General features: G+C 40.9%; 1 protein-coding gene across 5 annotated transcripts in view; it reads right to left on the bottom strand.

The window, feature by feature from the left end:
* HERC3 (HECT and RLD domain containing E3 ubiquitin protein ligase 3) overlaps positions 1–27,198 on the bottom strand; it is a 52,079-nt gene that overhangs the window by 5,468 nt on the left and 19,413 nt on the right. For 2 of the 5 annotated variants that reach the window (XM_065836120.2, XM_065836121.2), the window contains 20 exons: positions 25,315–25,474; positions 23,821–23,897; positions 23,023–23,244; positions 19,876–19,967; positions 18,756–18,886; positions 17,953–18,113; positions 17,350–17,426; positions 16,493–16,617; positions 15,894–15,953; positions 13,413–13,524; positions 12,497–12,686; positions 10,666–10,829; positions 10,047–10,160; positions 8,737–8,760; positions 8,560–8,649; positions 7,099–7,269; positions 6,325–6,468; positions 4,856–5,022; positions 3,691–3,757; positions 1,969–2,051 (listed from right to left, as the gene is read on the bottom strand). In XM_065836120.2, the coding sequence (XP_065692192.2) occupies positions 1,969–2,051; positions 3,691–3,757; positions 4,856–5,022; positions 6,325–6,468; positions 7,099–7,269; positions 8,560–8,649; positions 8,737–8,760; positions 10,047–10,160; positions 10,666–10,829; positions 12,497–12,686; positions 13,413–13,524; positions 15,894–15,953; positions 16,493–16,617; positions 17,350–17,426; positions 17,953–18,113; positions 18,756–18,886; positions 19,876–19,967; positions 23,023–23,244; positions 23,821–23,897; positions 25,315–25,474 (2,431 nt within the window). Of the gene's footprint in view, positions 1–1,968; positions 2,052–3,690; positions 3,758–4,855; positions 5,023–6,324; positions 6,469–7,098; positions 7,270–8,559; positions 8,650–8,736; positions 8,761–10,046; positions 10,161–10,665; positions 10,830–11,333; positions 11,427–12,496; positions 12,687–13,412; positions 15,795–15,893; positions 15,954–16,492; positions 16,618–17,349; positions 17,427–17,952; positions 18,114–18,755; positions 18,887–19,875; positions 19,968–23,022; positions 23,245–23,820; positions 23,898–25,314; positions 25,475–27,198 lie in introns of those variants that run through there. The other 3 variants (XM_071807813.1, XM_071807814.1, XM_071807815.1) reach the window with 3 other exon arrangements.

The following is a 27,198-nucleotide window of genomic DNA, read 5'->3' as shown; positions in this document are numbered from 1 at the left end:
CAATGACTTAAAATATTTCCCCTGACTTTTATAATTTTTTGTTAAGCACCCAACAATGCCAATGGGGTAAACTGGAACACAAAACTATTCTCTGTGGGTGGAGGTGTTACTTTTGCCTGACATTCGAGAGCAGCTCACACCTGCACTCAGAGCATAAGCAGATCAGGGAACATCACAGAATCCATATCTCAATCTGTAGCTGAGGAGGTCATAACTAAAAGAAGTATTTTGACCTTTGGTGGAGGAATTCTCAATGCATATGCTATGCAAGAGCAGCAAGGGATGAGTGAGAAAGTAAAAAAGAAAAGTAAGGAAGCAGACTGACAAATATGAAAACTTGGAATAAGAAATCATACACCAAAGGCAGAGTTATTTTCCAGCAGATTTGTTTTATTGTCTTTTTCCTGATAGTCACCTGAGCATTAGGGTAATCCAAGCTGATTAAGCACTTAACTATTGCTTAATACATCTCTGGCTGTTACGGTCATGAACCCTTTATCAGGCATATGTCATGTTGTGACACCCAATATGAACTCCAAAGGAGAAAGTGAAAAGGCAGGAATTTCCTACTTGGAATTTTTCAGTCAAAGCAAACCTGTGCATTCTTCAGTTCCCGGTGAGCTTTCCTCAAGCAGGAAGGGCAGTGCCCCAAGACATGTACACAGCAAACTATTCAGACCAGGAGGGCAGCAAATTGGTCCCTGACCTCTAAACGTAGGGGTAGAGGAAGTCATTAAGCACTGTAAGGTGGACAAATTGACAGCCATGTCTAGACTTGGATTTAGAGGTTAGCTCAAGTTCAAAACTCTGGTCAAGACAAAGCAATTGCATTGTGGAATGTGTTAAGCCAGTGGAGGCACACACTAGCCTTTCTCCTTAAGGATTTTCTTCTCTTGTTGCCTATCCTGACTTCATAAACAGTTGCAGAAGCTAACTTGGGTGCTCTTCCCAAACATCCGCTCAGCTAGAACCTTTTCCTCCCCCTAAGCCAGTATGGCATAGAGTAGAAAAATGGCTGTTTTTCTTTTGAGTGTATATGCCCTGCCTAAAAATCTAAAGGTGGCATTGCCATCTTTACTTCACTGTCACAAGTGTATATTAAACTCTTGTCTATTTACCTGAACCCCACCTTCTCCTTGCAGGGAGACAGATCTACACTGCTCCATCTCCACGTGAGTTTTGCATGGAAGCAGCTATTTAGCTGTAAAACTGCACCCTTTTAGGCAGCAGTAAAGTAGATAAGCAATGGCTCTAGACACAATCAGAACCCTCTTAAATAATCAGATAAATAGGAAACGACTTCATCTCCAAGCTTGCCAGTAAGGTCTTCAGCAATCCCAGCACAAGCCTTTCACCGTGCTGCTGACTAGTCACTGGATCACACTGTTTTGCCAGCAGAGAAAGAATTTGAATGCTGCTTCAAGTAACAAAGGCATTTGTAGAAATCCAATTACAGGATTATGAAAAGAAAATAGCTTAGCAGTTGGGGAAAAAAAAAGGGGGGAAATGGTAGCTGTGCTGCTAATAACCCTCAGGTGTTCAGTCAAACAGAAAAGAATCTATGTGCAGTAGGGCTCTAGAATTAATAGTATAAACAAGTTTGTCAGGCTCAGTTTTGTTGGTCACGTACAATTCCTCTCTAAACCACCAGGAAGATTAACATTCAAGGGCCAAAAATCATGTTGCAATCTCTATTTACCATGAGAAAACTTTCAAGGGTCTACATGAAGGCCTTTTACAGGGAAGATGTCAATCCAAAAGTGTGTGGGACATTTTCCAAGCATCACTGAAAAGATGAAAATTCACTTTTCCTTCAAGTGCCACTAGCATTCAGTAACTTTTGAACAATTAATCTTAGAATTTGGTCATAGTTGCTTCTAATTCTCTCTCACATTTCACCTCAGCCAAATTTTCTGCAGCATTGCACCCAACTTCACCACAAGTTCATCCCCAATACGCTCCACTTACCTATTGTCCTTATGCACCAGAATTTTATCTCCATCTTCAATTAGGTTCTTCTGCTCTGTCACACCATAGCTTTCCCTGCAGATCTATAAAAAACCAGAAAATTAATTTTACCAGAAGCACTTCTCAGGCCATATGCCTGCAAAAACACACAAGGTTCTGTTTCACAGTTGATGACTGGCATGTGAAGGGTGGGCCAGAGAAAAGGGTACACACAAAACATTTTTTCTCTGCTCCAAATGCCCTACATGCTTCACCACCTTCCATCATTTACATATGCTGTAGGATGGCTATTAAGTCTAAACGCAGACTCAGAAAGGAAAAAAGCATTTCTTTTCAGTAAAATTCCTGTGCAAAAAAGCAAGAGATTGATAACTAAAAAAAATGTATTTAACTAAGCCCACATGTTCTAGCAATAAAAAGGACTCATTGTTTTTTATAACAAAAGCTCAGTAGGTTAAATTCATCTACTCACACTGCAAAATGGCACAACCACAGACAGCTTCATGCTTTTGCACAGCCTAGCGTTGCACCAGTACAAACATACAAAATTGGTCATATGGGGAAAATGCAAAAGGGTCAATTTTCAAGTTGCCCTACAAAAAAAAGGCTCAGATTTTGACATGCAAAACAAGTGATTAATTCCAAGGTTTTGGATATTAGTTATTTTTCATTTCAAAGTTTTATCACATGTATCTGTATGTCTCCATATATTATGCAGTATATAGTGCAAGAAAGAGTAAGAACACTTTGCGTGAAAAGAGAATCTGTAAAAAATCTTTCATGTCACTTCAAAGGATTTTTGGGGTTTTTTTTGTTGTTGTTGTTTTTTGTTTGTTTGTTTGGTTTTTACACAATCTGCATTACCATCATTATCGCCTCACTACCTCATCCTGAACTACAGCTCTGACCTGCATGAGACACAGTCAGATCCAGATCTGACTCACTCCAGGGGGAAGTTTGATCTAAGAGACTTAAGTGTTCCCATTTATGGACCTAGGAAATGGACAAATCTCTCCTAGCTTGGCAAGGATTTTCTTGACAGTGTGTAGTAGTGTTTCCCGGTACCTTGGTTTTACCCCAGACAGGCCCTAGACAGAGTCAAGAACTAAGATCAAACTCAAAATGAACCCATCACTCACAACCTCTCAGAGCACCAGGACTTTACAGCAAAGACACTGAAACATGGAAGCCCTTACTCTGCCTGAGTCAGAGAAAAACATAGCTTGGAGAATAACAATGTCATATCTCTTTGTGAGGGTCTAAACATTTTCTAAGAAAGTCTGACCAAGAACACTCACTATAAATTTTTAAACTAAAATTATTAATATTATGACAAGGAAAATCGTAAATTGTGTTAGCTTTTCAAGAATTGACCTATAGACATCAAAGCCTAACTTCCATTTTCAAGGAGGATTTAGGAATTTACTTCTCATTGTCTAGTGTGAGAAGCTGGCCACTGGCATTTAAGTCACACGCCACAGTGACAACAAGGCTACTTTGAAAAATCACTCTACTTCATCTACTTACTGGCTCAGTTTTCATGACCACGTACAAAAGAACAGAGTTGACAGCAAATAATTTTAACATTTTAGCATTTAACATTAACATGGGATATGTGCTACAGGCATAGCTTGGAATAAACCATAATACACATGAATAAGTAGAGGGGCTTCAACTGTACCATACAAAAATCACAGAAATTATACGTTAAAGGTGTCTTACTGTAAAATTCAAGCAGAATGTCTCTTCTACATCTTCCCCAGTGTAATCCAAAAGCTGCTGCAGACTCCTACATAACAGGTAGGAAAATAAAAGAGGAAAAAAAAAAATCAGCGATTCAAAAAGCCATACATCTAACAGGGAAAAGAAAATCAGCAAAAGTAAAGAGAATCATACATCTGGGTAGTAGGATTGCAAGAGAGAATCTGAGTCATCTGAAGGGGTAAGAAAGAAATATACCCCAAATAAAGAGATGCTTTCTTAGAGGCACAATTGGTCAATATAGTCCATGCCTAGCTACTATATGGATCCCCTTCAACGATCCTGGCATTAAAATCAAATTACATTTCTAGTTCTTAGATATTTATGCCATCACCACACAAAGGTCTGAGGGAGCGGAAGAAGACGGGATTATATCTGTATCCCCATCATGTAGAAAATAATCTTCCCCTATGCCTCAAAATCGTGCTGTCTTCCTGACATTTTATCTCATTATTGTTAAATACAGCTGTACCTCTGTGCAGATAAATGAGATGGCACCTCCAAAGAAAAAAGAAGACAGCAGTCACTCAGTTGGATCTTAACATCTCAGTGTCTGAGGGAGCCAATATCCCCATACAATTAGGCACATAAGATTCAATATACCATTTAGAAAAAGTCCGTCTTTCACCCTATTCAACTCCCTTCTTTCTGGCACGGGAGCAGGTCAGAGTTACTCTGGTTCAGGGATGGGACACTTCAGATCCTACGGGCAGTTCCCATCCTGCACTACATCATGAGACACACAGCAGATCTGCTTGCTAAGCCTGGCTTGGGGGAAAGGCTGAGGCTAGGATCCGGGATCATGCACGCAATCACATAGCAGAGGAACAGGCTCCCCAGCCCTTTTTTCAAAGAAGTGTGGTAGTTATCTTTTGGCTGTGTGGATATCCGGTTTCTGCGGGTACAGAGGTTAGAGCCTAAGCAGATGGACTTGATAGCCTGTGGAAGAGAAGTCTTACATCACCAGCTCATGTACTTTCCTAGGATCACAGCCTCCAAAATTAACCAGTCACTCAAAAGGACCAGAAGATGGTTTTTTCAAACAGCTTTTACCCAGTTTGGCATTTCTTGTTCTCAGGTGGATGGTCTCCCTTCCCAGAAAGGCTGCAAATCTCTTTTTTCATACCTTCCTTCCGTGGGTGATAGCTCCTTCAAATCCTCTAGGCAGGGCTTCACATTCAAGAGTTTTTTGTACAGAGCCAAGGGAAAGTGAAGGTCTACCACGGTGAAGTTGTATATTGCAAGACCACATACGATGCCAATCAAGTGAAACCAGTTGTGTTCTACAAAACACTGCAAAAAACACACCGAGAAATCCTGGTGAGACACACTGTCAACAGTGCTTTCCTCCATGCACTAAGCAGCCAGACCATGCTTTTCCAACAGGGACAAAATCAGAGAGTTCCCAGAAGGTCCCAGTTTGGTTGTAAATTCCTTGCTGGAGTGTGGCACAGAAATGAAGATTCAGAAACCAAGCACTATTACTTTTGTAAGCCATTATTAGCTGTGGAAACAGCAACAGCTACTTTCCACCTTATCTGCTTTTTACTTCCTTTCTACACACCTCTGCATCTAGACATTTAACAAAGCTTTGGTGTTTGCTATGTACTGCAAGCAGATGTTCTAACAATTCTCTCCCTATGACCCATCTTATTTTCTATTAAAAACTTATGCATAACCACAGTGCCACCCAGGCAAACATACCAACAGAGGTGTTGTTACACTGGCCTTCATTCCTACACATATCTACTCTCACATTGGTATGTCAGTCACAGACTGGCTGCCTGTATTTGTTAAATGTTGTAAATATGTGACTATTGTGTTTTCAGTACTTACACTGTCATTACTTTTAGTGTCAAAAGGCTTGTTTTTATAGCATTAACATGAGCAGTAACTGCTCCATAATACTGTTTACCAAGTTAAAAGGTGCCATGTAATTTACTTCCTTGTAAAATGGAATTAATAAATTAAAAGAACACCCACCAGGGTAGTTACACCTTAAGGGAAGACTGACAACATCATTTTCCATCTTGTCAGCTAAGTGGGTGAAGAAAAAAGGACATAAACCACCACCTGCAGCATTGTATCATCTGACAGGTACAGAACTTGGACACCCTTCCAAAACCAACTAATTTTCACTACAAACCATTTAAGGGCTTCCTCACGTAAGGCATTAACAAGTTTAGACCCTGAAGGTGATAGTGATGCACAACTAAGCGGATTGGTTGCAATTACGTGAACAGTAAGGAAAGCACAGAAGCCATTATGACCTTAACTTCTAGTACTAAAAGCACATGATTATCACATTCATGATAAAAAAAGTTCTATTAACTGTCATCTGACACTTAATATGAGTTTTATTATGGGATAAGAATAAAGAGAGAGAGCCAACTCTTTAACAGAGACAATCATCACAGTTCTACTAAAGCTAACGGACCTATACTGATTTTCACTAACTGAAAACAGAGCTCACTTTCTATTGTGGGTGGAAAACGACGGGAAGATTATTTCTTTCCCATAGTTTGCCACTAAATTTCTTGCCATTTAAATGCAGTATATTATTTCGACCTGTGTGTATAAATGGCAAGGGCTTACCGTGTCTGAAAACCACAGGAGGTTTGACTCTGGGTAGTAAGTGAACATGCCATAGATGGGGTTGAGGAGTTCTTTTAACAGCAGGAGGAAAAACTCCTTCGTCACTCCTCCAGCATCAACAGCTTCTTCACCATCAAAGATGACCTGTAGAAAAAGCAGGTCAGTAACAGGGATGCCGACCTGAGACTGAGTGAATCAGACATCCTTCTAACAGAGAGCCACAAAAAGCAATTTGTCTAACATACCCAAACCCATCACAACCCATGAGCCTCGTTCAGTGCTCTGCTTGTAGGAAGGGAAAGAGAACAGGGGATGGCAAATCACATGTTGTGAAAATGTTATGCAAATCATAAATAACCACCTGTCCACCCAACAACAGAAGCAGCAACATGAAAGCAGCTGCTGAATTTTGTAGCAACCTCTCAGAGTTAAAACATGTTCTATTGTAAGTGGCCTGCTCCCACAGAAGAGCAAAACAGAGTCTGAATAATATCATATAAATGTTTCCTCCCTCACTCCTTACACAGTAGACACACCAGGGAAATACTGTAAACCCCCTCCTTGCCTTCTTGTAAACTGTTCACTGCCAAAACACTCTGGGAGTTGGAGAGGAGAAAGACTCAACCCCAGCACTGACTAGATCAAGTGTCCCTGTGTGCTACACCTTCGGAGAATGAAAATGAAATGAAATGGTGAGGTGGTATAATGAAGGGCTAAAAGGCTGCAGAAATGTCAGCTGGGTGAGAAGGTGCTAAAGGCGCAGGGAAAACTTACTTTAAGAGGCTTTTTCAAATCAATGTCTGAATGGATGCTCAGCTCCCTTAAAGCATCACCGACTAAGTTGCTCCTGCGAACATGAAGTACCAGGAAAGGGCTTCTGGCCAGCAGAGGCTCCAGGGTGAGAAGCATGAAGACATTCTGCAAATTTGCACCATTTATTGCAACCTATAAATATGAAAGAGGTGAAAACCAGCTGCTGCTCAGCTCCCTTCTTCCTATGGAAGGTCAATAGTTAAAAACTATGTGCCTGGTGTTCCTTTTTTCCTTACTCTCTTAGTTTGGTTCCCCCAGGGTACAAGGACTACATGCTCACACGTGTGCGTGCATGTGTTGCCTAGTTGTCCCCTTCACCATTTCCCACATCAACACCTTTTGAGTCCACTGATCAATTCAGCAAATTTGAGCAGACACACCAAATTCCTGAACACTTTTGACGTCAGCCAGGTGGGTGGGAAGGACACTTTATTCATGCTCTTATTGAGGCAAGAAACTCAGTGTGAACACAACCCTCATAAGAGTCAGAGTCCAAGAGGGAAAGCAGGGTTACTAACATACCAAACGAAAAGCCAACTGACAACCACACCTTGCAAGGCACCAAAGAACCCATTGCATACAATTCAAAGCTTCCATCTACATGGATTTTCTGGCATTGGGTAAGGCACAAAGTCCAGTCAAAGCTTTGATCACACATAGTATTTTTATTCTCACACATCATCCATAGCAAATACACTTTTGTAAATTCAGTTTAAAAGTCAGTTGAACCCTAAAACAGAAATCCACTGGAAACCAGGCTTTCACCTTCCGACACCCACAGAAGTACTGGTTTCTTTGGCCTCTAATTGATTGTCTTCATAAAGATTCTATCTCTCAAGGCCACAAAGCCTTTACCAGCCTGCTCTCCTGCCAAGACAAGGCAGATACATTCCTCACAGCAGTGCACTGCTCACAAAATAGGCTGCTAAAAATACACACAAGAGGTTTGACAAAATGAAAGCAGAAGGTGACTGTAGGTTCTGAGGGCAGGTCAAGTCTTCTTTGCCTTGCTGCAGGCTGTATGTTCAAATGGCCATAGAAAAGCTAAAAGATGGATATTACATGGAACTGGCACCATGGCCACAAGTAACTGGTGACAGTTTTCCACTCTGAAGGAACCTGACAATCAAGGGCCTGACTTCTTATCCTTGCACTATCATAAATACACAATCACTCCTTCCCTATATAGTTTAAATTTTCACAGCATGCACATCTGGCAGTTCTGATGTTACCAAATATCAAGCACTGCCTCTGCAATATCCAGGAAAAATAGGCTTTCCAGCTACTCTGCTCCCCTGTATCATGGAAACAATGAAATGCTGCACACACTAACGCCCAGTGAACTCCTCTCCTTGCAGGCACCAATGCAGAAGGCAGGAAAAAAAGACATGTGGCAGGAAAATTGGGAGAGAGAAGGATTACCTGCATTTGTAGTTCTGCATCTGTCTGTAACATCTTGGTCTTAGCCTGAGCATCAAAGATGAAAGGATAAGAACAGAGTGTCACAGCATCCTGAAAAAAAAAGCAGGTAAATTTGTCCCTGTTTACAGCTTCCATAACCCTTCTTTAAATTAGAATAATGAAAAACTGTTTTCTTACCTGCATGATAGATGGTCTTACTTTCTGTGAAGGAAAAGGAAAAATATGAAAATCTTCTACTCTTTTGATTTTGTGTCTTGGTTTTGTTTTGTTTTTTTTTTTTGATGGACTAGTTAAAAGGTGACCCAAATAAAATTTTTCTCCTTTGGGACCAACCACCCAGTTTTTTTCCTCTTAGAGAAAAGCACAGGAACTTCCTTCTCAAGAAAATGCACAAGTCTAATTCAAAACTTGCACATCAAACATTACTACGAGGACTAGTTGGCACAGAAGCCTGTGTTAGTCTGCCATAGGTGAAGCTTACTCTTAAGAACACCACCAAAAAAAACACCCCCAAGGCAGGGACCGTATGAAACAACAGGAGAGAAGTAAGGCCACAACATGACTCCTGCAATGCAAATTACTCTGCTCACTAGACATATCAATACATTTAAACTAACTATCACAGTTACATAAATTTGAGTCAGTATTTTGTTGTCCAGCGCACTAAAAGTAAGCACAAAACAGCACTATTTAAGTGATGGAAAGTGAGGGATGGGGGACACAGCACGCACGACATTTCGAAAGTCCATAAAAACACATACAAAAATTAAAGCTACAGTCAGGTTTTGCTCTTGCAGCATCCCTTGGCAGATTTTTGTGTGTGTGTGTTTCCTCACATTTGGGATTCCTTTCCTTGCTATAATTAAATAATCTCACTGATTTCCTAAACAGCATCTTCCAGTTGTCAGTTTAGTTCTCCTTTCTTACAGATTTGGAAAGTGAGCCATAAAAGAGGTGAAGGGTCTTACCCAAGATCACCCAGCAGATTACTGGAAGAGCCAGGAACAGAACCCATATCTTGAGTCTTGGTTCAGTCCCCTAGCCAGAATGCTACACGGCCTTCTCTTACAGAGCAACCTTTTAAGATCACTGGCTACATTATTCACAATACCTGCCTAAACAGCAGAAGTAAAGGGTAAAAATTATAATTTTAGAATACGGCATTTTGCTCCTGAGATCTCCATTACATTAAAAGGATCCAGTGCATGAACTAATCCCTTGTGCAAGTTCTGAATGAGATTCACATGAATAATCACAGAGATGGTTGCAAGTGTTAGTTAAATATTGTTAGCTCCAGCTCTTCTGACAGCCTTATTTTAAATCAAATTTATCAAGCCACTGTGTATCCAAATCTGAGAGACTGGACATGTAGATGCTCCTATACAGAATACATTACAGTGTCATTAAGGATATTAAAAATACAGATCTCTACAACCAGAGAGACCAACATGGACAGCTATTTCATGAAAATACATAAAACCTCTTACCATTCCAGCCTGATGTAAGAACCACATGAGATAATCTTCCTGAATGTCCACCAAGCTGGAAATCTCAGGGATATAAAACTTATCATATTCTACGTGTTTAACCTTCTGATTTACCTAGCAAGGAAAACAGATTTTTTTAAAATACAGATATATTCAACTTTTTTCTTAGAACAGGCAGGTTTGTTTTCATGAAAATCAGTTATAGCAGCTTCCAACAACAGGCCCCAGAAAGTCTCGCAAAAAACACACTGTCACTTACAACTTAGTATGAACCAAGAAGAATCAAGATAAACTTCTTTCTGACTGTTCCCCCTCCTCCTCACCCAGACTGACTAGCACCAGTGCAGTGAGAACAGAAAACACACGACAGGTATTTGTGATGCCACAGTGCACACAGCCTGGTGGTTCCGCAGCATTCTTTAGGGTAAATTTTTCCTAGTGTTTGAGATGGGACTAAGCACCTTGAATTCAGGAAAACCACTAACATCTTCCCCACGTGGTGTCTTGGTGGACAATGACACAGCTCACAAGTCAGGGCTGTGATCATTACTGTCACTTGGCAAAAGGCAGCCAAGACTGAACCATCTTGAGCCAACACACACCCAGGCTTCCCTCTTACCTTGTGGAGCTTCTCCAGAAGTTTGAGAGCAGCTGTAATGTAGCTACTGAACAGGACTGGGATCAACAGCGTCTTTCTTCCACTGAGGAGGTAAACCACTGCGCCTTTGTAGAGGTCCACTAGCCTGAGGAAATATCTTGGGCACACTTGAGACCACCAGTTATCTGGAAAGCAGAGGAACACCTATATAAATCCTGAATTAAATGCCAGAGTAACACCTAAATACGGAGTTACAGCTGAAAAGAAGGGAACACGCCTAAAGATTGTTTCAAAAAACTTCCCTACTTCTCTCCTAACTGTAGCAACAGGAAAGTGTGCAAAGAGTCAGCTAGATACCAGAAAATTAAAAGCTCTTCGCTTTCCACTCATACAACCACCCCAGTCATTACCCAGTCCCAATTCCTGACCAGTGTGAGAACCCCAATTCAAGGTTTTTCAGCCTTGAATTCAAGATACTGTTTCAACTAACTTGTATTCAAGATGCCATAATCTTGCAGGTAAACCATTGTCTCTCATGAGTGATAAAAGAGCAGTTGCCTGGGCAATCCTCTGTAGTACCATATACTTTTCTAGCAGGTGTCAGAACCTGGCACATCTGCACAAAAGGTCTGAACTCCCCCTCTTTAGAAAGGCTGATTTATTTGTTGCCAAAGACAGGTAACCCTTACCTCTCCTCTGAAGGGACCCTGACTATTAGCTTCTTTGTTAGAACCAAGCCACCTGCAAAGCAGAAGGTGGAGCCTGGGAAACCATCATGTCAGCTGTTAGAAACAAACACCAATTTATCCTCTCAGGAGTCATCACAACAATAGATTCTGGCAGGTAAAAGTATAAGAACTCTTTACATTTCTGTATGCTAACAACCACAGTGGACTACATACTCTGAGTAGAGGAGGAAACTTTGTTCCAAAGCCTCTTTGAATAGAAAAAGTAAATCACTGAACCTCAAAATAAATTGTACCAGAGCAACACTCCTGGACATGTGAATGCATTACATAACATTTTACATGGTAATATGAGATTTAGTCTAAGATAATCTTAAGAAACAGAGTAAGATAACAAGTAATAGTAACAATAACAATAGTAACAATCATTAAGCAGTGTATGTTCTGCTTAGCTTAAAATAAGCTCACAGGAAATAATATTAGCAGAAATTAGCATATTCAGAAGTGGGAAAAGAGGTAGGGTGTTCAGCTTGGTCACAGACCAGTCAATAGATTTTTCCGCACCTTATACACGACAAAGTAACTTTATATTTAGTATATTATTGTATTTAAGAGCATAAAACAGTGTGATCTTCATTATATACAAAATCCATGTTCAAATAGAGACATGCAAATTTATCTGGAAATGACTCTCTGAATGTAGGTAAACTGGATAAGGTAAATTAGATTAACCTCCCTAGTAAAACGTCTTCGAAATATTCTGCTTCTAACTTAAAACAATCCCTAACCTGAATTTTCTCTCCCATATATTATCCACACCACCATAAATGTTGTATGTTTTATATTATTGTAACTAACTTCCCATATCTCGTCTACACAGCACATTCTTAATTTCCTCATAGTTCATGTTTAAAATTCAAATTTTATATTCATAATTATTTAGGGTTTTAAGGGGAGGATTCCTTGAATCAGCTTGGTTCCCAGATGCTTTTTAGAGGTGACTGCTTCATAACACTATATCACAAATAATACCCAATTATCATTGTAGCCATTTCAACAGAACAAAAGAACTAAACACAAAAACATGACTGAAAAACCTAAAGGCACCACTTTGTGTTCCAGCTGGATACTGAGAGTAACATGCATCTTACATGCCAGCCTCTTACCAAGAACTTTGCTGGGGTTGGTATCTAGGCGAAGAATAGCCATTGCTAGAGGGAGTGTTAATGTGATATAATACTTGGAGTCTTGGAAGGGTGGGAATTCAGGGAGAATCAGGTAGATCCTCATCGCCTCGACATCTGGTGGTGAGCTGGACAGCTGAGGAATCAAAAAACTTTCAAAGCTCTTCAGTATCTAGGGGAAAACAAGGCAAAAGAAGGCAACTTATCCCAGGCGATAGAGCACCTGCAATGTAGATGATGTGCAAGAACTGATGAAATGGAACATACTCAGAATGGGTGGACTTAACAGCTTTTGCTCACAACCTCTTAAAAACACTCCATAGGACAGAACTAAATTCTGATTTTTCCAAAATGCACAAACATTTGGATAGGTTTTTACAGGGCTGGCTAAATGTTAGTTAACCCTTCTTGTTAAGGTCACAGCCTTGGTTTAAAAGTCAAACCCAGAGGAAAAAAAAAAAAAAAAAAGGTGTAAAAACTATGGCTAAAAAATTGCATGGGGAACATACACAGTTTTATCCCACAGCTCCACACTCATGAAATAAATCCTTTGAGTTGGAATACATTATACAACCATAAAATGCTCAACTCCTAACAGGCAATAAATAAGCACATAGTCATTATTTACAAGTATAACACACACAGAATTAAATTTGGCAGCCATTTCAAGTATTAAATGCCATGAGAAATTTTTAAAAAACCAAGTCTTAGAGACACATTTTGAGAAGGTAAAATTCAGCCCAGGTCAATGGAGAAGTATCCACTGATATCATAAAGGACCTGGCCTGCATACCTGCAATGCAACTGTTCTCCAAAAAAGCTGCTGTTACTTGCACGTTACAGAGGGACAAAGCTTTTATTTCCCTTCTGAATACCCAAAACCCCAGAAATGCAATACCTGGTCTAGGAGAACGGAGTGCTGAGATTTCATCAGCTTCTCAAACAGCACTCTGGTGGAGTTCAGATCAATCCCTGGGATCTTCGGACTGGTTTTAAAATGTTCATCAATTCTTTAAAAAAAAAAAAAACAAAAAAAACCCACAAACAACAGACAGGCATACGTTTAATGAAGAGACATCATCACCTGCACATTGGCATGGCCTGTGAGTAAGCAATGGAGAAACAACCTCTGAGGAATTAATCAGACTAAGCAAAAGTTGGAATCTTCTTGCTAAAGACAAGATGGGCCACTCTCCTTTCTGAACTCCTCTGTGCCTTGGTTAGGGTTGGGATTCTTGCAGAGAAACACTATTGAAGTCTTTGTTTTCCCCAAGACTCCTTCACTGACCTAAAACCCTGCCCTAGGTAGGCCAAACTGCTTTAAAAACTATAAAATACATACCTATCATACGTATTAGGATGCTCTGTGGTGTCTTCATGTACACTGCTTTTTACAGCAAAATCTGTTTAACCACACTCAGTAAGAAAGGGAAGGGTGATGCATAAGAAGACACTGACTGCTATACAAGGGAACATCAAGTAAGAGTTTTTGAAAGAAAACAGGGGAAGATATTCAGAGTAGCTTTTTGGCAATTACACTCTCAAATTTTCTAAAACGAAACAAACACCACAATCAAAAGCTCACACAGCTGAGAACAGGCTTCACGTGTCTTTAGTTGTAACAAAGATGTGCTGTCCTTTCTGCTGTGCTTGAAAGGCTGTAATTTACTCAGGCAACCTGTGTAAGGGGGATAATAAAGGCAAGCCTGAGGAAGACAACAGCCTAACAGCCACACCTAACAACACTCAATGTCCAGTCCAGCAGGTAAGTTACCCAGCTCAGTGTCTAGAGCATGATCAACATCTCTGGCAGAGGCTCTCACCACAATTATCTGCAGCAGAGCTGCACACAAAACCTTGCAGTTGCTAGTAAAAAAAGGTGACACCCTCCCATCCACCTCAAGGATTTCCCAAGTCTGTCACTACTCACCCAAGACTGTGCTGTACTAGACACTCTGAAGGAAAAGGCAGCTATTAGAGATGGGATGGCATTTGTCAGTTTGGTGGCGTGGCTACAACAACACGAGAAGCTAAATGCAACCTGCTGTAGCAGAATGGCTATTTTCATCACAGCACAGGCACCAAGCCAGAAATAGCTCCTCAATCATGCTGTGTTACAGAGTGCTACAGGCTGTGGTGTGCAGAACCAGTACTGGAGCGTGCCCATTCACACAGCCATGGAAAAGCTGCTTTTCCATCTAAGCCTGTGTACCACAATACTGTATTGTAAACAGGACCATATGGCATTAGGATATTGGAGGGATATTTCTATCAAGTGCACCGTGATGTAAGACTTCAAGGATAAAGGTACATGGTTAAATACACCCTCACATCACTGTACTGTGGCTTCAAATTTCATCATTCATTTGTTCAAAGATCTTCTGTAAAAGTTAAGTCCTGCACTAGCCAAGACATCACTAAAGTGGAAGGAGAACTGCACTGGGGTGATGAAGTCATAAACTCCACTCAATTCCACATTCAAAGGAGAAGGGGGACTATTCACAGTGACTCAACAATTTGGATACCTCAACAAGTGTTTCAAGCCAACATGACACAACTCATCTGATGCAGTAAGACACTGCCTTGTCATAACCCTACCAGAGAAGAAACCATTGCACAGGCAGAGAAACACAATAATAATGATTAAATTGTCTTCTTTTTCAAGTTGCTCTTGGAAAATATTACTCACAGTAACTAAGCTTTTCTTCACCTAGTTACAGGTCGTTTACTCACTACACCACCATAAAAAATTTCTCCTCCTCCTCACCTTATGCTGTTACCTCCCCAACATTCACAGACACAGCCAACACAATCCTTCCCAACCCACAGCCTTTGACTCAGCTATGCATATTACATCCTTGTCACCACCTATTGTTAGTTACACCTATTTGAAGTTCCTGCTTTTCTAAGCAGAAGCACAAACAAAACTTTCCACAACTGATGTCACCTAAAAGGAAAGTGCTCCCATGCTGCCCCAGATGTATCTTTCAAGAGCAGCCTGTGTTGAAGTACACCTTCACATGCACCAGTCCCCATCAGCCAGCTCAGCTGGGTAAGAAACTATTCAGATACCCGGCATTGCTCACTTCCCTTAATGTTGTATTCCTATCCTTCTCTTCTAAAGATGTTGATATTCATTTCATAAGGAAAAATAACACTTGTGACAATTCCAAGGAATGCGCACCACTTACAGTACACTCACCATGCACTTTCTTAGACCATTCACCTTCTTTACCCAGCTGTAAACACCCGCCTATTCACCTCTGCCCCTGTCTCCTGTCTGATCAGAAAAATCAAATCCCATTGCAGCAGTGAGTGAAGTAAAGGGATTTCAGCCTGCCTCAAGGGAAAGGCACACTTCTGTAAGTTTGCCACTTACTTCTTCTCCAAGAAGCTCCCATTCCAGCAAGCAGCTGAGGACAGGATCTGAACAACATTACTGTTTGCAGCAGGAAGACAAAAGAAAACAGAGAGAGTGGTAATGAACATATGCTCCAGCAAATCTCTTCAGCTCTCTTAACTTCCTTCTATGGGAAACAATGTCAGGATCACCCCTTCAGAGGAGCACAGGGTAAGTGGTTCATTCAGGACCACTCTCTTTGAAAGGAGGGTTGTTAGCAGTGACTCCTTTCCGCCTATTTTGCCCTTCTCATGGCACACAGGGGAAGGAATTTAATCAGTCTGTTCACAAGTTCTTAATGCTTTTCATGAACTCTAAGCACACACTGAAGGACAACTTTAAAATCTGTTTCCCACCCACCATTTGCAATGTTCTGAGGCAGCTTTAAATTGTTCTGGTTTTGCTCAGAAGTGCTAACCTGGAAGCCTTGTGACTGACAACTGTCCTCCCCTTGTATACAACCAAGAACCACACTTGAAAATGTTGCTAAATTTCAAGTGAAAGCATGGCACGGAAGCCAACAAAATTATTTAAATAAAACTTTCAACAAAAGGCTTGTCCAGTGCCACAATACCTACTTGACAGAATTAGAACTGTTCTTTTCTAAAAGCTTTTGCCTCCAGACATCTATAGTTTCATCATTTATTAAAGAGGTGTAACGTGTTTCATTTATGGTCCGGAAATCATCAGCAGGCAAGGAATTCTGTGAGAAGATACAGATTTCAGCAAAGACAAGGCTTGTAAAACAATTTCTTCTAATTCATAATTTCTGTTTTCTATATATAACTGATAGTTTCCTTAATGTAGCCTCTGAACAGGTTTGGCTAAGAAGCTGTGGCATTATGAATAAGTCCAAAAGGAAAGGCATGGAAAGGTACAAAAGAGAAACAAGATCATCACCAAATACATTTTCAAAAAGAGGAAAAAAAATTCCTTAAGTTTGCCAAAGCCTTATTAAATACAGCCATACATATATAACTACAGGTTTAGTACATTTATTCTAGACCTATTTCCAGGCCTCAAATGTGTATGTCAAAGAAATAAGAAGACGGAAGCAGAAAAACCAATTCAGCATTCAGCCTTCCATCTAGCGTGTCTTGACAGAACACTAGTGTTTGCAGTCCACAGCCCTACACCCTAATCACATGTACCTGTGTCTCACGAGGAAAGCAGCCCCTCATTTCCAGTGTGCAAGGGAGACTGGACTCGCCTCCCTGATGATCAAACTGAAAGCAGTGTCTTCCCAATGACACGCTTCTAAATAAAGGCAACTTTCAGTCACCCCTATAACAATTGCCATCGTTTGTAAGGTTTTTAAGGCAGAACAGACTCCAAAGCAACAGTTCGCTTTTGGGAGATATGACCAAACCCAAATGATGCATTGTGAAGGCTGGGACAGGGCAGCAGACTCAAGAAGATAATTAATTTATTTTACCTCATATTTGGAGCAAAGCACAAATGTTTGGTCTCCTCCAGAGAAGATATGTTTAACAATGTGATATTTACAGGCATCTGTTGAAGAATGAGACACAGTTGTGTTAGAGGCTGATGAACGCAAGTTCCTACTGTGCCTCTTCCCCACATTTGCACTGCCTGTGTCTCAGGATTTACACTACAAGGAGCACCCAAGTTCCTTGAAGTGCAGGCTGAAATCAGTTGGAACTCAAGCACTGTAGCACCTTCTTGAGATACACCAGGCCTGGTAGGAGGGGAAAGTTGTAATTTTTAAACTGCAATGGGAGTTTTAAAGAGAAACCAAAGCCCTCAGAAATCAGCATTAGTACAATTTCATGAAGCCTCAAGACTGCCCAATGTTGAGCTCTGCCATGAAAAGCAAAAGGGAGAGGCTTGTCCAGTGCCACAATACCTAACAGAGGGAGCATGAGGTCACCCAGTCATTTCCACAGGACAGGAGCATGGGTTTCTTTTGCTGTTTCAGGAACTTCCACAGAACAATGTCAAGATGTCTTCAGAGAGCCACAGGTGAAATGAAATTATTTATGTCCATTTGTGACTTCAAATTGCACACAATACGTACCAGGTTTCCCTGAGAGTTGCCCATTGTGAGCTGCCCAGTGACCCTTGACAGGAGAGGGACACTTAACATTGCATGTGTGCCCCGTTCCCAGCTGGCCTCTCGTTCCACAGCCAAATGCATAGATCATTCCTGAAGAAGGCACAAAGGCTAAAGTGTGATGTCTGTAACAGAGATGGGTACAAAATTTGCGCCTTATTTAACAAACAGGAGAGGGGAAAAAAAAAAAAAAAAAAAAACACAACACACCAAAAAAACAAATGCAGCCTAAAATTCATTCTCCATTCCCCTAGACCAGAAGCTGGTACAGAGCAGCATCTTTAACTTAGCACCAATGCTCTGCTTTTGCCACCTGATGGCACCAGTTTATGGGATGGAGCTCTTTAGGTGGAAGTGACAAAGAGCAACATGTGCCAGCATGTGGCTGGTATCAGGCTCACAGATGGAATTAGCTTAGTCATTTGCTAAGCCTGTACATATCAAAAGGCAACAACACAGCACCAGTGTTACTAACCCTCCTGTCATGAAAGAGGCTGGAAACTTGAAGCCAAAGGGGCTGCTGCTTTAAAGTCTTGTTGAATTATTAAGATGGAGAGCCATCTTTTACCAGGTTACAGTAAAAAAAACAATCCCAATTAAAAACCAACCTTCTTTAGAGGGTCTGAAAATTCTCACAGGAAGTAAAATTTAAATCAACATAATTCTAACACATAGGATACAGAAGCAAGATTACTCTCCCTATTTGCAAAGACTCAGTGTCAGCATTCACCTCCACCAAAGAAAATTTCTGACTGCACACGACTCACCTGCCACAAGCAATCTGGGATACTTCGCTGCCCATCAGTTCAAGAACTCTTCGGGGGTTCACTTCATCATTCATGGAGTCATGTCCCAGTTGCCCACAGGAACCTGCACCGAACGTGAACACCCCTCCACTCTGTTAGCAAATCAAACAGCATATTCTCCATTTAGGGACCCGTAACCCAGCAGCATCTCTCTGACTCCAGTTTCAGTATGAGCCTAGGCTTAGGCAGAGATTGCTGGGGATTTCCAAAGGATTCAGAAAAGAAACTTGGATTCTGCAAATGCAGCTTCCAACTAGCTACTTTGCCACCCATCAGAGACAAACAAAATTATCTTTAGGCATGTCTACATTAGGTAAGCTTCTCCCCACCATCACCAGATGAGTCCAAGATCCCTGTAGATTTAAGTACGGCTGAACAGCACCCCATTTCCACAATACTTTACACCCATCTCTGTCAGCAGCTGATCAGAAAGACTGCAACCTTTTTATTTGAATAGAAGATTAGAACTGTAGCAGCTTTTATAACAGTGTTTTTCCTACAGGAATCCCAAAGACAGCTGTTTAATTAATTTTACAGTGGTGTACACTGAGCCACCAGAAAAGGAAGTAACACAAGGGAAGCGGCAGAGGCAAGGCAAGAACTGAGTAGTGGTCTTCCAAATCCTAGCCCTGTCCTCTGTCCACTAAATCATACTCCACTACGAAACAGAAGGTTTGGAAATGAAAACCTCTTGTAAATTCTGTGAGCGACTGCTAATGTTTCAGTTAAACACCCATTTTGACTTGCATTTTATTCTGATGTATAGTATCATTCTCTTTTCATCTTCCAACAAAATGCTATTTTCACCCCTTTGGATGTATGCTTGTTCATTTTTTTGCTCAAAGCTATTTTTTTTGAGCAATTCACCTGAGTTTTCTTGTCAAAACGAGCAACAGATCATGCTGGCAATGAATCTCAGAATAAATCAGAAGATGACTACACTTTCCATTTAGTTTCTTTTACCAGGGTCAGATGGAATACAGTAATTCAATCTGTTCTTCTCTATTGTTACCCAGGAAACTAATGTGAAACCATCAGGCAGGCAAGACAGAAGCCAGGGTTCTCAGGTTGGCATCTTTACCTTTGTCAGAACAGCTGTGTGTTCCTCTCCACAGCTGATGTAAACTACCTTCTGAGACCGCAACAGCTTCACATGACAAGGAGATTCTCGGTCTGCATTGAAGACAAAATAAAAGAGCTCTTTCATTAACACAAACCTAAATGTCTGAGAAAACCACTGACAAGTCTGATTTTCAGATGTGTTTTACATGTGCAATGGAAGCTTCAACAACTGGGGGAAAAAAAAAAAACACACATCTTTGAGTACTTCACTGGTGTTGCCCCTCCGATTCTTAAAAGCTTTGTCCTGACTCAAAAAAAATCATCCAGAGCAAGAATGCAAATATTGAGAATCTTGTATCAACTCAACATGCACTTGCAGTTTAGGAGGTATGATGATGCAGCCTAGCTACGCCCACCTTCAGCCTCATGTTCCATTCCAGACTTCACACTGATGACTGCAAACATTTGTTTCCAAAATCTTGCTTGGACCTTTTCCACACAGAACAATCCTGACACATGGCAGACACCAGCACAACACATGACAAGGTGAATCCCAAGGTGTATTTAAATGCCTATCCTTCCTTCTGTTGTCATCCTTCAAGAAGATCCTCCTACTTGAAAAGGCTAATCTCTGCCAACTGTCAAATGATGGCTATTCTCCTTTGCTCTGATATTCTCACTATTAGAAGTGGGTATCCTGAGAATGAATAGACTAAGCAAGTGTGGGGAAAGGTAAGGAGGATTACAAACACACTCAATTTACCTGCAGCTGAGGTGTACAAAAACACATATAATATTAAGAAATGGATATTAGGAAAAAATTCTTCATGGAAAGGGCTAACATTGGAACAGGCTGCCCAGGGCAGCGGTGGAGTCATCATCCCTGGAGAAATTTAAAAGGCGCACAGACAAGGTTCTTAGGGACATGGTTCAGTGCCAGAGTTAGGTTATGGTCGGACTTGATGATCTTAAGGGTCTCTTCCATTCAAAATGATTCTATGATTCTATACTACTTGTTGTTTAGTCTTGTATGTTGGACAAGCAGAACACCTGTGTTCAGACAACACAGGTCTGTGAGAGGTTCAGAGGCACCTTATCAAACATGTTTGACATTCTTGCCCTGCTGTCGTAAAGATCAAAGCACAGGGGTAAACTACACCTGCGCAAATCTCTGAAATACAGGCAAAAACAGCAGATTCAGTGATCCTTTAGCAAGGATCCAGCTCCATGGTGCTGGTGTGCCTCTGCTCAGGTGCTGCTTCAGGGATTCCCCAGCTGATGAGGTAAATTTACTCTTTGCATTTCATCTGTGGTTTTGTGGTTGTTCCTGCATCCCACCTGTGCTAGCTCACACAGTGAGGTTGGCTTTTACTTTATGTCAGTAAAACACGTAAGTGTCTCAAGGAGCTGTAGGCACCCTGAAACAGATATTAAGGGAAGCATCAGCTTACTTCACGTCAACAAAAAAATCAGGTTCCTACCTACAGAAGTTGTCCATTTTTTAAGATTCTCACCCAAGGATTTGACAGGTGGTTTTTTTTCTCGGTAGTGAAAGAAAAATAGCCACATTTTCCTAGATTTAGAAATGAGAGCAGATTTTTTTCATTTACTTTGTTCTATATTTTAGCACTCTGATCTTTATTTTGACAGCAATGACACTTATCTCTACAGCATAATTTTTTAAATAACAGCGCTGCAGACTACTCATGTTTGTACACTTTGCTGTTTATGTTCACTAGGTATAACTCGCACTGTCTTACCATGATTCACTTACCAGAAATATCATGTATTTAGTACAGTGCCACGTATTCAGAGGTAAGCAGAATATGATCTCTGGCCAACACAGTCCCACAAGCAAATGTCCCTTAAATGTTCATTTAAGATTAGCTCCATGTCAAAGCAAGCCTCTCACATATAAACTGCAGCTCTTGAAACTACAAGCTTTATCTGCCAGTCTACGTGGAAATAACATGGCTGCTCTTACACTAGATCAACTCTAGCTTACATACAGTACAAGAGAGTAGATCTGCAGTATTTTTGAGAGAACGCAAGGTATGTTGCAAGTCTTACAATTGGGTTTCATATCCTAAATGCATAAAGCAAGTTGAAACAATGCATACAACATTTGAGCCTCCTTTGCAAAATTACAGGTTATTTTTGAGTAATTGCTTTAAATACACTCCAGCTGGTAGGGTGGGTTGTCAAAGTGCATCATTCCATTATAGGTAACGCTCTTCTTTTGCAACATACAGTGTTTATATACTACCACATTATGCAACCTAACATTTACAAATCTACACACTTCGTGTACTCACCCATGCAAAATAAATTATCCATGCATGCTAGGTATCACATCCACACTTAGTAACTTGCCTAGATATTTAAAGCTACTCAGCAACTATGAAGAAAATGGTAAAGAGATTGATTTGAAGCTCCAAAGAAAATCTTTCACTCACTTGCTCTTGCAAAAAGTTAATAGCAAGCAGGGGAGATCTGAGCTTTTCAGACCAGTGGTAATGTCACACCCACTTTTTGGCCTCACAGAACCACAGAATCATTTAGGTTGGAAAAGACCTTTTTACAAACCTATCTTCAAGCCTGTTGATGGCTAGGCTTCACTGAACATGGCCACCCAAAAAAAAACTACACCATTGGCCCTCTGTGCCTGGAAAACTGTGCAACCAATAAACTAAACATTTTACAATACTGAGATACTCCATGTTGCCATCATTTTGTAGCACACAGTTGCTCACCAGTCATAAACACACTGGCAAACAAGGGGATGGGTTCAACCTGATGTTCTGCAGGAAGGGCCTTTGCTCCACATCAACTTCAAACAAAATATGGACAAAGCATTTTTGAGAAGAGGAAAAAAAAAATATGAGTACTTCCTTCAATGCCTGCATATTAATACTCAGGTTTGCAAGATCCTTCTTTTCAACCTTCCTCACTTCTACTAATATCCAGAAGAAGAAAAAAAAAGTGTTTCTGTTCTTACTAAGTATGAAAATCCTGTCCCATCAGAGACTGTTCCTCTGCCCCCTCCTCCCAAGAGCAGCTGCTGCAGGTTACATATCTGCTCAGAAAAAATACACTGTCAATGTGAAAAGAGACACTAGGCCAAAAAAGCCCATCCTTCTTACACCTAGGAGCATAACTTTAATACCTCGTTCATCACTTAGTCCCAGCTGTCCTGAGCTGTTCTTCCCCCAGCCAAACACAGCTCCTGAGAGAGAGAGGGCAAAACTGTGGGCTCCGCCTGCAGCAACCTGAGCCAAAGGGATCCCATCAAGAGATTTGACACGTTGTGGACTGGCTTGGGAGGGACATTCTTTACCCAAGCCCAGCTGACCATAGCTGTTCTGCCCCCATGTGAAGAACTGGCCATCTGAAAAAAAAAAAAAGAGAACGTCAAGTAAAAGTTGGTCAACAGAAAAGTAAGCTTGTCAAAATGAACAATAACCAGTACTGGGGGCTTCACTCTCACTTGGGTCTTATGATTGAAAAAATCAAGGACATTCTCTTTGTCAAAATAAAACTACAGTCTGAAGCCACCAGGTAAATAAACAGACATGCAACTAAGTGCAAAATACAACATAAGACTGCTTTAACTCAAACAAAGAACCTTCCACATGTTATAAAAGGGTAGCCAAGGACAATTTCAGCACAAAAAAAAACTAATTACACACATTTTTCTACATCAAGATAGAAAGCTTTTAAGTATTCCTGCCACCATTTACCAGTGAGACAATGGGTGGCCTGTGTGTAACATTTTATTTCTTGACAGTATTGGCAAGGCTCTTTTTCAATATTCATGAGAACTGATCCATTTTTAGCCTCCCATTTGGCCTGAAAGTAGTTGGAACAGGGAGGTCCCTGGTTTATTATGCAGAAATATGCAATCTTGGATAATGTGCAAAATAACAGCACAAATATTGGTAATAAATTATGCATGTTACAGTACCTGTTGCCAAAGCCAGGCAATGCCAATTTCCACAGGAAACCTGCAGTATTGTCTGTTGGTTCAATTTCTTTATCAACCTAAAGAAGACAACTTTGTTAGAATATGTATCCACACATACAGTATCACCTTAGGTCAAAATTATTATTTCCATTCAAATATTAGTTACACGTGCACATATACCCTATGGTTTTGAGACTGAGGAATGGAGTCTTGAAGGTAACACAGATCCATACATAACAGATGCAAATCTGTTGAGACCTTCAGATACTTGAATACTAACTGCAATTATATGCACTGCTATAACACTAAATCCAGCCATCTGAAAACGGTTAAAATAGCTGCTTCTTGGTGTGTCTCTCACTACTCTTTTTCAGACATCAACATTTTTAATGCTCTCAGGGACCAAGCGGTTCCTATGAGTTACAGCACCTAAACCTCTTCAGCGCTTTGTACAGAGAATAGTATGTCAAAGGTTCAAGTTATTTCACAAAAATATTATTAAAATGGCACTATCACAGTGACATGTGACCTTGTCTTTCTGCTACATTAGAGCCACCTGTAAGTTAAGGACTGTCTTCCCACAGAGCCCTTCAGCTCAAACATTAATGTTTTGTGACTGAAACTCTTTTCCTTTAAATACTGTTTCAACAACGACAGCCACCCTAGACAGACGTCCCAAACTTCTCTGCGTGGAATCTGCAGTGGCAGGCCGCGTAAGGGACAGACTACATCTGCTACTAATGTAGCATGATACAACACCATTAAGTACAAAGAGATCATTTATCTTAATTATGGTGATAAGTTGAGACCTATCATCTGGAAACTATTTGGATGGAGGAGTCTTGGTGTCTGCCAGCAGCCACTGCCACTACCTACATGTCCTTGTACTTAACCTGTTAGTGCCCCGTCACAGATAAAACACATTAAATGAGTACGTAAACAAAGAAAATTGAACACTACCCTAAAGTTTCAGTGTAACATTCACTATTCAGAATTGCAGTAGCTTTGCTGCTAACGGGCAACACTACAAAACAGTTTCAGAGCTGAGGTGCTAGTTCATGCAGTCATATTTTTTTTTTCCTTACTCTTGAAAGGTATCTTCTATGTCAGAGGATTTCCTAGGGACTGCAATAAATGAGTATCACACACAGCATTTCTATTTTTGTGTCCTCCCTCATGCATTTCCTTGCCCTCTACAAAACACGCCAAGTCTGCTCTGGTTTTCTTTTCCATGCCCCAGGCACCCACAGGCAGAAGGCCTGTCCTGCCCAAACCTCCTGAGGACTTGCCTAAATCCCAGAGAGAAGCTCAGGGAGTAGCAGTACAGTTCAGAAAAGGAGGAGGCATCACCCTAACACTCCTACATGTAAAGTGCCTGATTACAGCCCCTCTGAGCAAAAGGCTTCCATTGACTCCAGGCTGGATGGCAAGCAACCTTGACATATTGTCTCCAAGGAGCTGCCCTAAGGAAACCTGAACCTGCTCAAAATTTACCTTGGCACTGTCACTGCGTCTTCTATAGTGGTGAGGCCCAACTGCCCATCGCTGCCAGCACCCCAGGAGAAGAGCTGTCCCTGGTCGCTGAGCGCCAAGCTGTGAGACTCTCCGCAGGCCACGTGCACAATGTGCTGCCCGGCCAGGGCTCCAATTTGCTCTGAGGAAAACAGAAAAAAATCCTCTCTGGTCACAGGATTCATCTCACAGTGACATGCAGACAATCAGGTCTAGGCAAATCTGTTTTGCAAAACCATTCAGATGGGTGCACTGATCCTCAATTTAGTTTTAGAACACTTGCTACAAAAGGAAAGCACCAATGTTTTATTGAAAACGTAGCTGTTGAGCTCTTCTGAAAGCCAGGTACATGCTCCCAGGCACAAGGACAGTCTACACAGCCAGCCTCACAGATACAGGGGAATTTATCAGGTGAATTAGGAACCACCGTGCTTCCCAAGTTTTGTTTTTTCACTCAGCTTTGAGGTGGGGATCAACCAGGACCCCGAAGTTGGCAGATCCTGTAAAATATATTTGACCTTTGACAGCTCTCACATCCAATGAAGGCAAGTCAACCCACAAAGCTAATCAACCCATCCACCCCTTGCTGTATTGCTTGATACATGAAAGTCTATGGGTTACAACACCCCCGTGCTAAGCCTGGAACAGGTTTGAACACATCAACCTATTACTACCACTGTTAGACACTCATTAAAAAGTCCCATAAAAAGGAAGCAAAGCAAGAAGGCCTTACAGAGGAATAAAAGAGGGAAGGAAAAAAAAACACACACACGCACACCACACTCAGTTCTCGGGAAGACCACCCACAATTGACTTTCCATCATTACGTCATGTCAAGCAACTGAAATAGGTTTGACAGCTACTCTTACAAAATCAACAAGTAGATCTTACTTGTTATGCAGAGTTTGTACAAAGGGACATGAAAAAGCCTTGTTTTGCAATAAAACACTGGAAATGCCATACATAGAATCATTTAGGTTGGAAAAGAAGCTTCAGAACCATTAACCTAGTACTACCAAGACCACCACTAAACAATGTCCCTAAGAGCCACATCTCCATGTCTTTTAAACACCTCCAGAGATAGTGACTCAACCATTTCCCTGGGTAGCCTGTTCCAATGCCTGAAAACCCTTTCAGTGAATAATTTTTTTCAAATATCCAATGTAAACCTTCTCTGGTGCCACTTGAGGCCATTTCCCCTTGTACATTTACTTGTTACCCAGGAAAAGAGACCAACACCCACCTCACTACAATTTCCTTTCAGGAAGATAGAAAAACTGATCATCTGATGGAAAAACTCCCCAAAAGCCAGACAGAAGCAAAGCTGGATTTTTCTTCCCTGAATATACAAATGTTTCAGGTGGATGAAGAAAAATTTCACCCTGTAAGCTACAAGGCAATAATTAGTTTTGTTAAAGTCCCTCTTGCATGTGACATGAGAGGGAAGGGTAGCTACATGTCATTATATGAAAATTATACCACACATCAAGGACATTCAGAAATCATTAACATGCTTAGCACCAAAACCTGCAAACCAATCAATCTAAATGTCTAAAATTAATTTAAAAGGAAGGCCCCCTAGGAGAGCTTGCTTTTTAAGTCTGGGTTTCAGAAAATGATAAGGAGAATAATCCTTAATGGATGTTATAGAAAAGTGACCAATATTTAAATATGTATCCTAACAGAGGACAATGCTGCCTGAACATGTGTTTCCTTTCACTCAAGATAATTAAGGGCAATGGAGGTGCAGTTGACAAGTAATAAGCACGCAAACATCTAGGAAGGTTTGAGGACTGGGCTTGCCTGCCATACAACTGTCCTTTAGCTTAATAACACCCTTTGCCCTGCAGCTCCTTCCACCAGGAC

Source organism: Patagioenas fasciata, chromosome 4 (genome assembly GCF_037038585.1).
Source record: "Patagioenas fasciata isolate bPatFas1 chromosome 4, bPatFas1.hap1, whole genome shotgun sequence".
In the NCBI taxonomy this organism is placed as follows: Eukaryota; Metazoa; Chordata; class Aves; order Columbiformes; family Columbidae; genus Patagioenas; species Patagioenas fasciata.
This window is presented reverse-complemented; position numbering and strand designations above follow the sequence as displayed.